The sequence below is a fragment of the Cyprinodon tularosa genome, unplaced genomic scaffold, assembly GCF_016077235.1.
Source record: "Cyprinodon tularosa strain WSP-4 unplaced genomic scaffold, ASM1607723v1 ctg84, whole genome shotgun sequence".
Classification (NCBI taxonomy): Eukaryota; Metazoa; Chordata; class Actinopteri; order Cyprinodontiformes; family Cyprinodontidae; genus Cyprinodon; species Cyprinodon tularosa.
The window spans coordinates 3,943,386-3,959,284 of NW_024039607.1; the positions used below are offsets into that span (position 1 = coordinate 3,943,386).

Sequence of the window (15,899 nt, forward strand, 5' to 3'; positions counted from 1 at the left end):
GTTTGTACTGTTTCTTTTTGAGAAATATTGTAGTTTTCCATAGTTGTCTTCACCTGTAAATGACAAAAGCATATTCCCATTAAATTCCTATTTCCAGGATCTAATTTTTTCTAATTTATGTAACATATCCAAAAGCTTAGGAATCCAATATTTTTGATTCCAGGACATTTCTATTAAATAAAACCTGAATAAACACAAATCCAGTTCCAAACTGATGAATCTCCATACCAGTCTGGACCTTGTAAAAAAAAATATTGCTCCCGATATTTAAAAACCTTTAAAAACCTTGGCAGTAAAAAAGGATATAACAAAGATAGAATTTGTAATAATTCACAGTGCATTTTTGTCATCATTGTTGACATTTTTGCCAAATCTTCTTTGCAGATTGTTTGAAAATAGGGCTGAAGCAATCAGATTAATCATAATTTGTTGTTAATTGAAATAATAGTCAACTAATTTAGTAATCAATTAATCATTAATTGGAATGTAGACACTCTGGCATATATGCCTTTAGCTCACAGAGCAACCCACTTAGAGCAGTAATGATACCAAAATTGCAAAAGAAATACATAAATTGTCCTTTAATATGCTTTACGCCGAACTCCTGAAGTAGAAAGTTTTGGTTTTACTTGGTTTAAGCCAGTAAAAAATCTTCCTTAAGGATCCTTTTGCTATCCAATTATAAATCGATTAAACAAAAAATAGTAAAATAATCATTAGTTGCAGCTATATTTCAAAACCAAAGAAGTTTTTTTAGGTATAAAGTCATGACAATTTTAAGGTCATGCTATAGAACCTCCTCTTCTACTGCAGACTGCCATATTAATTTCTTAAAAAAACTGTTTTCTGATATTTTATATGTTTCTTTTTTCTCTGTATTTTCTATATTGATTATTATATTTTTTGTAATTGAAACCTTGATCAGTTTGTTACTTTTGATCATCTCTCTGCTGTATAATCCAATTAGCTCATCTCAGATTCCGGTCTGATGGCCAAACTGCTAGCATCCAATAGTTTACCTTTTTATTATTAGTTTGCAGAATATTTACCTGGAGAGTTTTTGGGTATTCAAGATGGGTTTATTTTAGTTTGAGGAGGGATATTTAACTCTGGAGTGATTCATGTAATGTATTGCATTTAAATTAAATCTATTCAGATTGTAGATTTTGATTTTGCTGATTCTTTATCTTCTCATTTATCTCCATGTTTTTCATTACGAAAAGCATTTGTAGGGTAAGTTAGATTTAAGATCAACAGTTTATTTACTTAAAATTAAAACAACTTATAAGTCTGGCATCAAGAACGCTGGGATCTGTTTTCTGGCCCTTTAAAATGTTAAAGGTCCAAATACACTGATTTCCATTGCATTTGGTATTTCTAAAAGAAAAAAAAAACAGCTTTTACATTAGATGAAGTAGTTTAATGAAGCTGCTGTAGAGCTGATGTAAATGTAATGTAATGGAATAATGGGCTTGTTAAATGGACCTTTGGGGGAATCTTTAACAGGAGTCAGAGCAAGGCCTGCGGGCCAGGGTTATTTAAATTGTTAATAGCTGCTTAAACAGGCCAGGAATGTGTTATACGCTAATGAGCAACAAGTCAGGTACATTAACAGTAAATTATTTCCCCTTGCTGAATTATTTTTTTTCAACTGTATGTTTTTCTTTTTTTTTTTCTTTTTGTTGTATTCACTGTTATAAATTATGCATTTCTTTTAATTATGCTATTTTTCCAATATGAATATGTGAGATTTCTTTTTTGGTCATGAATATCTGGTTTTATAGGTCACTTGTCTTCATATGTCTGATATTTGGTGGTGATTATAAAGTTACAGTGGGAAAAATAAGACTTTCTGTCTTAGACATTGCTTATGTCTATATGCTTCAATGCTTATGAGTGCGTCATAATGACCATTGACCATATGAGAGGCTTAGAAATAGAAAAATAAAACTGATATACAAAACCATGCACTTTAAAAACAGGTAATCTGATCCCAAAGTTTGAAAACTAGAGTGGCGTCACATTACTTATTTAATCTGAGGATATAAACAGCTCACAAGTTTAAAATGTATGCAATAATAGGTTCAAATATGAAATTCTTGCTGTTTTTAAAGAAAACTACTCATCCTTTTGTTTTATCATAACAATATGTAGGTTTCATGATTCCTAAACTGTTTATCTGAAGAATCTGGAATCAGTGTTCAGTCCACTTAAGATCAAGCTGCTTGTTGTGCTGGTCTCAATCTGTGAAGATCATCCAAATGGCAAAAAAAGTACAGATACAATTCTATTTTTTTTTTTAAATAGTGTAATGACTTCCTAGTTTTAATATTTTTAGTTTAGTGCTTACTCCACTTTCAGTTTTGCTTCAACCACAATATTGGTCTTGCTGCAGATCTTGATGCTCAGTAATGTTTTTGTTCGCATCGTCATTCACACTATTATCCACATGTGATCACTATTGGACTTCGTTCTGAACAAATCAGGTTTCCAAAGCTTCCTTCACACCCAGGAGGAGAATGCTAACCTCACACAGCGTTGTTCAGTTTATGGAAGTAATGATGAATGTGACTGTCACAAGATGTGTTCAATAAAGATTTGTTGAAAAAAACTGAAACCTGGACAGTGTAATAGTGGATGCCGGTGTCCTCGTGCTGACTATTGAACAATGGGGACTGACAATATCTTGACAACATCATTAACAAAAAACGAAGGTAAAACAAATTGCACAACTATTAACAACCATTTGCCGAGCAGTCAGTGAAGCTGCTGTCATCTCTATGGATGTATAGCAGGGGCTCTGGAGATTATGTTAAAGTTTGTCTCTATTGCAGTAACTGTGAAAACTATTGGATATGTATCCAGTTTAGTACCTCTTATGAAAGTGGCTCAAATAGTTGATAAGATCTGAATTGATCGCATTCGTCTGCAGTGCGGCTTAGATGTGAACCCAGAATCATATGCAGTTCCTGTTCCTTGAAATGGTTAAAAAATACCTTTAGCACTGATTTAAAGTTGTGGAAATGCTAACCTGAGCTTTAAAAGTCAGCCAAGACATCGTCCCTTAATTGTCTGTCAATGTTTTGTTTTAGGGTTTTTTTTTATCTACCAAAAGCTGTGTTTTTTTAAGCTTCTTTAATGATTTTCTAATTAAATATTACCAACTAAGTTCAAGACATTAATAAAATATTGGCATATTCCTCGCAAATGTATTATCTACACTAAGACTTTACATGTTTTTGTTTTTCTTTATGGTTAAACGTACTTTTAAAAGCCTTTAAAGCATTTTTTACTGAAGCGTTGTGAGGGTCACCTTGAGTTACACTTTGAATTATAATATTTCAACCCCAAAAACATCATTCTTGTTTTAATGGACCTTGCTGTGTGCATTGGTGCACAGTTGTGCCTGAAAAGAAAATGGCCATTCCCAAGCTGGTTCCACACAGTCTGGAGCCTGAAATACTAATAATAATTTTAGATTCAACCCTTTGAAGTGTAGATAAAAGTCAGTGGTAGATAGAAAGATGATACTTAAGTCCCTATTGAAACTTCTTATTGCAGATTTACTCCAGTTGACAAAATGGAAACACGTCATTGTCACTAAAATTAATACATCTTGCTCTTTGTTCCACATGAACATCACGAAGCCTCAAGTTAAAAAAAAAAAATCTTTCTTTTTATTGAATGTAAGCTGCTCTGGTTCACCTACAACCTCATCCATCTTTTGACAGTCTGCAAACCTTTCCAATAATGCACTTGTTTAAAAGGGAAAAAACTCCACTTCTGCAGTGCTTGTCACGCTCATTTATTAAAAGGAAAACCTACGCCACTGACAGAGATGGATAGATGTGGTTATTTGTCTCTTTAACAGGAGGTTTCCGCTTCGACTCACATTCTGTTTATCCCTTCTTCTTTTCCAATCAGTACGGGGGAGGGGTTCTATTTCTATGGTTATTAATACCTGCACTCAGTCTTTTAATCTGCCCTATTTGTCACATGTAACTGTCTGACTGCACTGTTTAATCTGGGTATCCTTCAATCTGTCTCACTTCAGATTAGAAATTAATGAAGGCGGAGAGATTCAGTTACAGTGTAAGGGTTGTACAAAGAATAGGAAGAAGGAGGGATGAATATTGTTCATGTGACAGTGCTTTCTCTTCTTCTCTTTCGTCCCCTTTCTCTGTCTCTCCATCATCATCCTCATCATCTCCCTCGCTCTCTTTTCTCTTGTTTAGCTGCCAGATGTAGCCCATTTTTGCAGCCCCCACCTTACCCCCAAACAGGCGCTCAGCACGTGGGCCCTTTGGTGTGCGGCACCTGTGTAGTCTAATACAGTCAGCAACTGTGTTGTTTATTCTGGATTTGTTTGGTACACTTGAAAGCTTGCCTTTGATCCATGCAAAGATTCATCACTTTCCCCCCAAACGTTTTCCTGATTCATTCTCTGTCTCCCTCATTTCTAACCAGTAATGTAGAGGAGTTTTGTTACATCAATGATTTCCTTATTATTTTTTAGTTCTTCTGGAAGGGGGTGACTTATGTTTTTTTTTTTCTTTTTTTAAGCTTTTACTTTCATTTTTTTTTTTTGCAAATATAAGGGGCAGAAAAATACTACTGACCACAAAAGAACCAGGGAGAACTTGTGAAGCGTCATGCTAGGGAACATAGACTGAGATGTTTACATATATCCTTCCAAAGGCAATAAATGCAGAATGGAGCAGGGGATACTTTTGAAATTCATTTTCTTTGCAATTGCAGGAATACTTAATGGTTCATTCATACATCTAACAACTGAAAGAACTCAGCCTAATTGATGGTTAATTCCAAGCATATAAGTACATAACTAAAAGATGGGAAGATGATTGCTAGAATATGTGTAGAAAAGAAAGGATAAAGCTAAGAGAGACTTCCTGTGCAAATTCTCAGTCATCTGGGTCGTGGCAACCACAAAACAGGCTTAAATTGGAGGCAACCTGACTTTTGCTTAGTTTTTCAGAAGATGTTTAAAGGAAATATTCGAGTCTCTTTGTAAATTCTTACAGCTTGTAAAAGAGTAATCTGTAGTTGGAGCACTGATTATTTTTAAGGAACTTAAAGGGCCCATCCTGCTAAGCACATTTCAAGTGAGATGCAAATCAGAGCTGAACGTATTCCTGGGTTTTTTAGCCTTTTGTTATGATGAGCTTTGTGTTCAGCCTGTTGAATCAAAGTGAGACTGCTTGTGTGCCCTGTTAGGAATGAGTTCCAGGACAGGGTCGTAGATGCTTGGGAGCTGAAACCACAAACCGCCTCCTCTGCTTAGTGATGACTTTTCTAATTTAACAAGATTCATCTCTGTCCAACAACGAAACAATTGGTTCGTCAAAGGTGCCTGCTTTGTTCCTATGGCGCAGATTTACAGCTGAATCGTTTCCAGAGCTACTGTTCTCTCCTGGGCTGCGCCACGAGTTTTTGGTGTTGTTTGGTTTGTCTAATGCAGGAGTCCGAGTTGCATTGAATTGTATACACAATGCCGCTCAGCTTTGATTTGGTTGTTCTGTATTTGGGAAGAACCGTTTTTTGTCTGACACACATGGAATTAGAATGTTTTTGCGTCTTTGTTTTCCCCCTTTTTTGTTAGATGCAGTGTTTTTCTCTTCTAAGATAAACTTTAAACCAAATGTTTCTATATATTTATCAATTAAACTGGTGTATTTTTGTTGGCCCTCAATACAGTATTTCCCTGTAAGGTAATCCCAAGTCCTCCACTGTACCTATTCCTAAAAACTGTCATATAAATGTAGTTTTTTGCAGTGTTTTTTTACATAAAGTTTACAATAGTTGTACAAACTAAGTAAATGTGAAAAAGCTAAAAAAAAAAAAAAGAAAAAAAAAAGAAATAAGGGGCAAGGCAACCAAGCATGTGGCAGAAAAATGCAGGAGAGGAAGAATATGTTGGAAAAAATAAAACCAAGTCATCAGTATATCAAACAATGACCACCAAAGGTATAAGTAATGATAAAAAATTAGAGTTCATATGGTAAAGATCTGAGATGATCACAGAGCAGGTGCACTTGATTAAACACAGGTGGATTCTACTTATCATCAGTCATTTAGGTCAACAACTTCCGGAGATTTTTCTGCACTTACAGTAAAGGGGCCGATTAATTTTGCACACCGCACTCTTCTGCATTTTATTTCTAAAAAAAAAGTTTTAAATATCATAGATATTTCTTTCCATTTTGTGATTCTGTTTTGATTCTTCACAAAAAAATAGAATATATTTATCTTTGATGCCTGAAATGTGGCAAGAGGTGTAAAAGTTCCAGGGGGCTCAGCTGAGGCTAATCCCATCTACCTTTAATTCATCATTGATGAGTGATGGGTTGTGATAGAAATTATTATTATGCATATTAAAACTCCTGTTTGCATTTAAGTAGTTGTGATTTCTGCTCCTTGTCTGCCTTGCATTGTAACTCTGATGTGCATGAAGGTCTGACCAAACTTTTTTCCATAACAGCTGTGACTATTTTTTTATGGCGCAACCCTATTCAAAAAGACAGTACCCAGAGTTCTCATAGAAGTGCTTTTTGCATTTACTTGACTCCTTTGAAAAACAACAGAAAGCAGGTTGTTTATCATACTTTCAAGGCTTTATAATATGATGAAATCTCCACTTTAACTGTGTAAACAACATTTTTTGCTCTATATTCTCCACTCGTCATTAATACTACATATTGTCACATCAAAAATTCTGAGTGTTTTTTTGGACATAGCTGAAAATACAGTTTTGTCATTCTCTGTGCTTTATTGATTTGATTTGGTTCATTTTGTTACAGAACAAGTGGGACAAGAGATTCTTTCCAACCTTCATACTGATCGTGAGAAGATTCAGAGAGCGAGAGAAAGGGTACGTAACCCACCTGCCACCTGCTCGAACTAGGTCCTCTCTTCTAACAAGTGCATGTGAAACCGTAAGCTGTGACAGCTCGTTAGCATCGCTGTCATATACTGCCTTCTTTTTGGGTTTGTCAAGTAAACGTAAACTTTTGTGTATTCCTGTGTTTCCCTACTGAGTCAGCAGAATTGGACTGACAAAATAAGTTAGGTACCTATTTATGGACATCACCGTCCCCCAGTCCTACAGATATTTTTAGTCTTGAAAGACTTCACACATCCTGCAACGTCTTTTAAAGTGTGATCAGGCTGCCTGCTTTATTTTTCTTTGAATTTTTTCTTTTTTTTTTTTTATTTCTTTGGAAATTCTTCCACATGCCATTTTCCTTTCTCTCCAGTCCTCTTTTACTTTTTATAGATGCATGTTCATTCTCTCCATCTTACTTTTCCTCAGAGAATCCCCCTAATCCTTAGCTGTGCCCTCTCCTAACATGCAGCCCGCCAAACACACAGGTGGGCAAAGACAGAAAAGACCAAACACAGAAAGGGGGCCCGGCCCTGTTGGCCCACTAAACGCAGAATGCTTAAAGATCATAACATGGCAGCGGGCCTTGCACAGACGATTTCAAAGAAAATCAAACATCTCCTTTCAAAACACTGCATAGAGTCTACTGAGAGTACCTGCTCTCTTTCTTTTACTCTCTCTTACTCTGCTGCTCCCCTCTTCCCATGAGTCTCTTTTCCTTAAACTCTCCGCACCACTGGTACACAAATTCACACATGCACATGCTTCTTTAAAGGAAGTGTAAGAGCAAAAGTTAAGTAAGAAGAAAAAACAATATGGAAAGAGAAAAGGATTGTAAGACTTAGCACTACCTTTTTTGCATTAAATAGCTGGAATATAAACCGCATGAATTAACCTTTGGGTTATACAAAAAAATTATACAAAAACACAAGAACGAACTTAGACTATTGTTGCTTTGAAACTGCAAATAGAAGTACACTAAATCTTTCACCATTAGACGTTTCATTTGCACAAGAAAAGTATAATCAGCATAATAGTTAATAGCAGAATCAGTGCTACAAAATGAATGAAGACATGGGAAAACTTTCTTTTATATGTTCTGCAACATTAGTCTCCGCTTTCTAAGTATTAACTTATGGTTTATATCCATAAGTTTTTGCATATCTGTAATTTTTTTATCAGAATAGGTAGACTCATTTCAAATAGTTTTGCTTGTTATTTTGTATGGCATAATGATGGCTTCTAATTCTAGTCTAATGTTCAACAGTTTTATCGATTCCAATCCCAGTTTTTTTTATGTGTTTTAGTTCTTTTTTTCTGTATAAATGAAAACCAAGACAGATCATTTCAAAGTATAAACCCCCTGACCAAACAAACACAACCTAGGAAAGAAGAATAAAAAGGTAAGAATTCAGTCAATAGGGTTTTTGCATCTCTGGTCTGTGGTAGACACAGGACAAATGTCCACATACACAACCTGTTTAATTTAAGACACCATTCATTACTCTTTCAGTTGGATTCAGTTGAAAAGGAAAACATCTGATTTTTATGTGTTTAAATTTGATGTGACCCAATAAGTCAAAGAAATGACCCACAATCTTATGAGTCCTTAAAGGTATGGAAAAGTATAAAGTTCACTTTAATGGTTTGTTTGCACACGCTTTACATATACAATAGTATACATTACTTAGCAAGAAGAATAACCTTTAACTTTTTGTATAAAAATATAATCAAAATGTTTTTAAAGGCACGGTGTACAGCTAAAAACATGGTGTCATCATTTCATGCACTTTATCATAATATAGAATATGTACTACAAATTAACTTGTATCTAAACTAAACCATAAAACCCTACATCCCTACAACCCAAGGACAATTAAGACATATCTTAGAATACATACTTGAAGAAATAGTTATCCAGCTTTGAAGCACGGTGGCGTAAGCATCATGCAGGGCATCTGTTTTCCTGCCATTGGTTATCTTGCATTTTAAAGTTGTTAAATCAACAGCAGCCAGGTAAAACTTTCATAAGGCAGTTATTTCAAACACACATCAAAACCTTTTTTGAAGTCTTGGAATGGATAAAGCGTATTGTTCTTGAGCATCAGGAAAGATTTCCTCAGACCTGTTGAAATTTAAAACAAGAATAGAATTTAATTAATTTGGCACTTTTTTTAATAAGGTTTTTTAAATAGCCGACTGCTATTTTATTATTTCTAATAAAATAAGAATAATTCAACGTCTTCCTTTTTAAAAACATTAGATTTTTATTTTTCTTATTGTTGTAAAGGCTTGTTGGACTTTTTCCTAATTCAATTAATGCTTAAAAGTTCTAAGTTTAACCAACTAAAATGTGAAAAACCTGTAAGCACCCACTCTTTTCCAATGCTAAAGATCAAGAAGCTAGTTTTACTGCTTTAATGCATTGTCTTGTTTTTTTTTTTTTTTTTTTTTTTATTGCTACATTTTCTCTGTATCAGTCCAACAAGCTCAAACTGGTTGGATGTACTATTTGGGGGAAAAACTAAATGGACCAAATGGCTCTGTTTCATTTTCTCCATATACAGGCAATTGCAGTTAATTTTAGACACTCATTTTAGCTGGTTTCCATTTCAGGTTAAGAAGGAAGGAATATGGAATGGGTGGGGGTGTATTTTGGGAGAAAGTGTAAGGTGTCAGGGGGACACATCTATGGGTAGAAGCAGACATCAGGCAAACTGCTGGACTTGTTGTCTTTGCCAGAGGGCCCAAACCCAAGGTCCCCCACCTCCTACCCTGCATCACATGTATCCTTGGCTCTGGCAACCTGCATCGCATCAGCCCAGGCTGCCAGAGGGTAAGAAGGAAAGATGGAAGAAGATAAAGAAAGTAGCAGTGAAGGAAGGGAGGGAAGAGTGCATGAATATCAGAGTGGAATAGAAAACAGAAAAACAGCATCAAGCACACTGCTGGAATCATGGTCTGAAAAAGGGAGTAAATGGAAGAAGATGTAAAATTGTGGGTAAAAAAACAAAATGCAAAAAAACTAATGGAAACATACTGTTTGAGAGGGAATTCATTTGAGTTATTATCCTGCAGAAAGATGGAGATGAATGACTCCCTGCTCAGTAGAGAAAAAGTCTTAGCAATGAGTATTCCCCATTCTCCCCCATCATCCTCTGGAAATGCGACTACAGGTAGATGTTAGTGGCAGCTCACTCAGTGCCGTGTCAGCGTATTTTTTTCTTTCACACCATGTTGGCAACATCTCTGCCAAATCATTTTACTGTTGAAGTCCCTAAATCTGATAATAGGGTGGAATGAAAACATTCCTGTGACCCCTGAGGGAGAAAAAAGGCAGAGAGAAAGAAAAGGGAGAAAATACAGAGAAATATCCAAGGCAATTAGGGCTGAATAGCCATTATCATTATTTCAAGGGTAGCTTCAAGGACACCTTATGCTTGTTATGTATGTCAAAAGTAAAGGTGCCTCTTATTCTTTTTTTCCCATTCGGATGTTTGCTCTGCAGCAAGATGAGCAGAAGGGCGTTTGAGTGACTGCTGTTGACTACATGATTAAAGCCAGAGAAGATTTCATTTTGAAACGACTCCCATTGGTAACAATTTCTAGCTTTTGAAAATTGAAAGAAAGGGCATGATGGTTTTTACACACAGTCAAGCTTTTACTGTTTAGAATAAATTGGATCTGAGTGTTTGCTCAGTTTCTGGTTTTGTCTATAGTTGTGTAAAGGCAAAGAAATGACAAACTTGGAAACTTTAGCTCTGTAATCTTTTGATGGATGATTGTTTTTTTTTTTCATTATAAAAGCATTTCTTAATAATTAATATGATTAATCATTGTTCTTTTAGAAAGGTTCTTTATTTACTTTAAATAAATGAATACTAGATTTATTAAAGTAATAGAAAACTGACCTTGGTGTCATAACTCAGAGGAAGTGAATCATTATTTCGGCTTTTCCACGTTATAAAGCATTCCTCTGAAATTAACAATGGTCATCCCAGGCGTTGTTTAAAACTGTTAACAGTCCTACAATGATTATTATATTATAATTCCTTTTTAGAGTAATATACAATAACTCCTTTTTTTGTGATCAATTTTTTATTGTTTTTCACATTTTGTACATTAGAGGAGGAACAAGTACACCAGCCACAAGTAGTCAAAATTTTGTAAAGTGTATACAAATTTCCTCCCCACCCATGTCTACACTCCCCAGCCCCTATCCTCATTTCCACCCTCCCCACCCAGTGATGTCAAGGCGTTAAAGAAATAGGAACAAAAATATTAAGAAATTATAGTAAGCAATGAAAAAAAAAGTGGGAATAAAGTAAATAAAATCAATAAAATAACCCCCTTCCCCTACCATCCAGGAATCACATCCACTGAATAGACAAGCAACAATAATACATCACAAAGGAAACAAAACAATGTTCACAGGGATAGCATGTCATATATATTCATGTATGAGTACATCAACAAAGTCAATAGGCCAAACAAACATAAAATCAAAAGTAAATATGAATGAGTTTGGAGCATGAACATATACAATAACTCCTAACAGCCCTCCTGCACCACCATGTCTTTCTTCTATTTTAATGGTTAATTAAAGACAGACTTCTTAACACACTCATATTTAACACGGTGTCCTCTCTCAGTCTGTCAATAGATAGCAATTGAAAAATTTGTGGGGAAAAAAAAACCCTTATTAGCTTCATAACTTGAATTTTTTAATGGTTAACATCCTGACATTACATTTAGCCCTGAAAAGAAATTAAGAGTCCTGATAATTTGTTTTGTAGCTTTTTTTTTTTTTAAATAAAATAAAGAAAGAAGGAAGGCATCGTAGGTAATTAATCGCCCCTGAAGTTTGTTGATTTTTGCTGTGAAGCAATGAGCTTTTTGTTCTAGACAGAAACTAAACCTTCTTGCGTCGGCTCTGTCTTCACAGCTGAGAGAAACGGACGCCAATCTGGGCAAGAGTTCTCGCGTCCTCACCGGCATGCTGAGAAGGTAAGACGAAGGTAGGGACACTGTTTCTGCACCTTTTTCTCTGTATTGTGCTGTAACAGTGGGGAATAAAAGAAAAACGTTTACTTATTATCAAAGTTTAGCATTTTATAGCACATTAATGAATCACAGTCAATCAACACTATGTCTTTCTTTCCTTTCTTTTTTTCATCGTTTTTTTTTTCTTTTATTTTTCCTCTCTAAAGTCATTCAGACAGTTTAAGTTATTGTATTTGTGGGTGAACTACAGTGACAAATACAGGCATTTGGGTGGAATATCACTACATTACTAGTATGAAGTTGTGCATTGACTGTAATAAGAGCAACCCAGTAAACGTTCCTGCTAAAAAAAAATGCTAGAGACAATTGCATGGTTGGCGTCTTTTCTCCTTTTTCTTTGTTTTTCTCAAATCCAACTTCCACTCTTTGTTTCTTTTACTCTGTGCTTCATGCACAAAGCAGCCCCCAACCAACGGCACAACTCCATGCATTCAGATGCAGACATATCAATCGGCCTTGCGTTATCTTGTGCACACCCTTCCTTTTACAAACACGCATGGAGATACACAGGAAGACAGTTAATATCTTGTCACATCTCCATTTCATAAAGTGCTGGTGTGCTTAGCTCTGAACCGTGACACCACAGTTTTCTTTCTCGCTCTCTGTTGTTTTTTTTCCTTCTCTCTCCTCCTTGCCCGATGTGGATTTTGATTAAGAGTAATATGTAAATGACACCGACTAAATGTAAAATCCCAGGGCAGGAAGGAAGTGCCAATTGAAATGGATGCTTCAGTAGCCATAGACAATTTGCCGGGCGGCTCACGGGGCGACCGACACAAAGTAGGGAGGGACAGGCCTGAGAGGGGCTGTGACGCCGACTGTAACCAATATTTCTGCATATGTCTCCATTTTGTCAAGTCTGATTATGTGAAGAAGGAAGCGATGGGGGGTGGGGGGGTCAGCTTGCCTGATTTGTCATCCAAAGCTGTCCTGAAATCATTCATCATTCCTTCCTCCTCATTCTCTTTCGCCTCCACCCCTCTGGAGCTGAAGTAAATAACACACTCTTATTTCAATATTATCATATTAATGTTAAAGTTCAGCTGTCACCTAATGGGAAGACTTAATAAGACGTAGCATTTTAAGAGGCAGGCTGCCACCCCCCCCTCCTCCGCTTGATGTGCCTCAGCTCCTCTGGTTAGTGCCCTGCTGAAATCAGGATTTATGAGGGCTCTCTAGACTGAGGCCCTGACTGCAAACCTCTTCAACGACTCCCTGCCTTTTCTTTCGCATTTTATCACTGTTTGCATGAAAGGAAGAGTTCTTGTTTTAAATGTAGGGTCATTCAAAACCAGAGAGGCAGAACTAAGAGGACAAATTATGTCCAAAGTGCTTGAATGGTTTCTTCTCCTCACTGACGGATCTGCCCCCAGTTTTTGATTACTTGTATATATGTTTTTGATGTCACTTGGTTTGTCATTCCTCATAAATTGCAAAGGCAAAAAAAGTGGTTTATGAAAGATTTATGTAAATAGGTAAGCTCGCAGTATAACAAACTAGAGGTAGGCTCAGGAATTGTAGCTTTTGATACTCAAAAACCTCTTCAAGAGCATTAAACAATTACTCTCTTCTGCATTAAACTGAATGGAAAAGGTAAACATAAGATCCAGTAGTGTTAACTTCTTGTAAAAGGTCAGTATTTTTTCTTTTCCATCATCAAGGCCAGACTTAAGTGTAGATGTGGTTCCTTGGGATATAAAAGATGTCTCTTTCTATTGCTGATTTAACACAGTACAACTAGCGCAGCTTCTCAAAATGTTCTTTAGGTCCTGTGACTGTCACCCCTGCTGAGAAATAATTATTTACTCATTAAGCTCGCTGCCTTGGTTCAAGAAAGCCAATTAACTTTAAGACTCTGTGAATATCACTTATTGTAAGGAACATCCAGACGCATGTTCATCCTAAAAAAGCTGTTGTTTTGTTCGAAAATAAAATGTTGCAACTTTCAAACTGAGAAAATCATCTCTGTCACTGAGGGTAATTGGTATAAAACACTGGATTTGGTTCTGTTAATTGGTTGTGAAAAAAGCTTGGAACAAGCGCCACAAATATATGTTCTCTGCTCCTCCCAAACTTCTCAGCAAAATGCAAGGTTTTTGTGATTGTATAAAAAATGAGATCTTGATAAATCTTTAACCTTTCTTCTTTGGTATTACAGATATGCTGTAAATGTCTTCTAAAAATGGACCAATATGTCGGAGAGAATATGTCTGGAAATATGCACAAAAAAAAGACATTTCATGTTTCCTGGTTGTGTAATTTGGCACATGCATAAGACATAGCAGAAATTTGTAGTAGTGTTGTTTGGATTTGAATTTGCTTTCTATTGTCAGTTCTTGAGTTTACGCCTACCATCTTTCACAATGAATCTGAATGACCTTAATTACAAACCAGCTTTCCTACCAAAATCTTCCTGACAATATTTTTTCATGTGCATCCTTTAAAGTGACAAAAAAAAGGTTACAAATGTTCAAAATAATGTAACTGGACAAGGGCGGGATTCAGGGGAAGGCTCACTCACACTGGCTCTTTTACATTTGTCACATTAATTCAATTTAGTTTATGTGGCGCAAATTCATAACACATGTTCAAAGAGACAGAAGCAAACATTACAACAACAAACTTCATTGTGCTTTTTATAGTTTATATTTGATGTGAAACAAAGCAAAAACATGCACAATTGTAAATTTGAAAAAAATGAAGGTTTATACTTTTTTTGGTACATATCTATGAGTAAAATTTGAGAAATTGTCAATTTTCTATAGAACTGTCATTTGACCAGTGTGCAAAACATACTTATACCCCCCGACATTTTGTTTTATAATTGAGACTTAAGCCTCATTTACACTACCTTTTTTAAACCGTGCCGAGATCGGTCCGAGCATAGTAACCAAGATAAGTGCTGAGTGGAAATGGCACACAAATCTGAACCAGACCGTGCCAGAAACAACTGAACCACGCTAAACTGGCACTAGTTCAACAGTAGAGCTTGGCCCAGTAAAGTTCTGGCTCGGTTCTCGGATAAGGAAGAGCCCATGAGCAGACCGCGTTATTTCATTACATTCAGCCTCCGTAATCATGAAATATCAGACATTCATAAAAATACTAGCTTTCCAACAGTGCCATACGATTTCCAGTGATGGTTCTGCTTAGCAGTGTGATGAACCACAATGCTTTTTAGTTTGCTGCATCTGTCAGCCCTGATCAGACTATCGTTTGTTGTATCTACTTCCCAAAAGCTGACTCTTTCAAGTAAATTCACCAAAGGCTGACTTCTTTGCCTGACTCTCCACAACCAACGAAATATCACAATTATGACCAAACTTCCTGAATGTTACGGGTGATGCCATGTTAATTTCCTTGATTTCTTTTAGGGATTTGTAGTACCAGAGATTGTCACTAGGAGGCGAGGAACTCTGCTAGCTTGATGTGTAAACAGTAATAAGGAACTGAGCTCGGCACGTTTAACTGATTCAAGCTCGGTCCGAACTCGGCACGGAACGGTTTTCAGAGGTTAGTGTAAATGGGGCTTTATAACATAGATACTTTTAGGGTTGTTGTTCTTGTTTTGATAAAGTTGTTGTCATTACTTATCTTTATACAAAATGAGACACTAGAGTGGTTCAGAAAGTTGAAGAGAGAGAGAGATTTTCTGTTTCCGTTGAGAAGAACCCTTACATTGCTGTCTGCTCCTGATTAAAAAGGCCATAGATCTGTCTAAGGCTTCTGTTGTTTCTGTGACATGTTGACACAGAGGTTTTCATAAATACAAGATGATTTTCTGACAACAGCAAAATCTTTCCAGGTGATTTACTGATCACCTCAAGCATTTCAACCACCTATGGTCAGAACATTTGGGAGTGGGATGCTGATCCACACCCAGGTAGGACCACTGGGGCTCCTGGCAACTTCACGGAGGAAGGGGGGTTACTGT

The 15,899-nt window shown here is 36.2% G+C and overlaps 1 protein-coding gene across 4 annotated transcripts in view; it reads left to right on the plus strand.

Annotated features, from left to right (window-relative positions):
- Positions 1-15,899, plus strand: part of vti1a (vesicle transport through interaction with t-SNAREs 1A) — a 180,396-nt gene that overhangs the window by 98,106 nt on the left and 66,391 nt on the right. For 2 of the 4 annotated variants that reach the window (XM_038272653.1, XM_038272654.1), the window contains 2 exons: positions 6,819-6,889; positions 11,847-11,919. In XM_038272653.1, coding sequence (XP_038128581.1) covers positions 6,819-6,889; positions 11,847-11,912 — 137 coding nt within the window. In that variant the 3' untranslated portion in view covers positions 11,913-11,919. The remainder of the gene's footprint in view (positions 1-6,818; positions 6,890-11,846; positions 11,920-15,899) is intronic. The other 2 variants (XM_038272650.1, XM_038272651.1) reach the window with 1 other exon arrangement.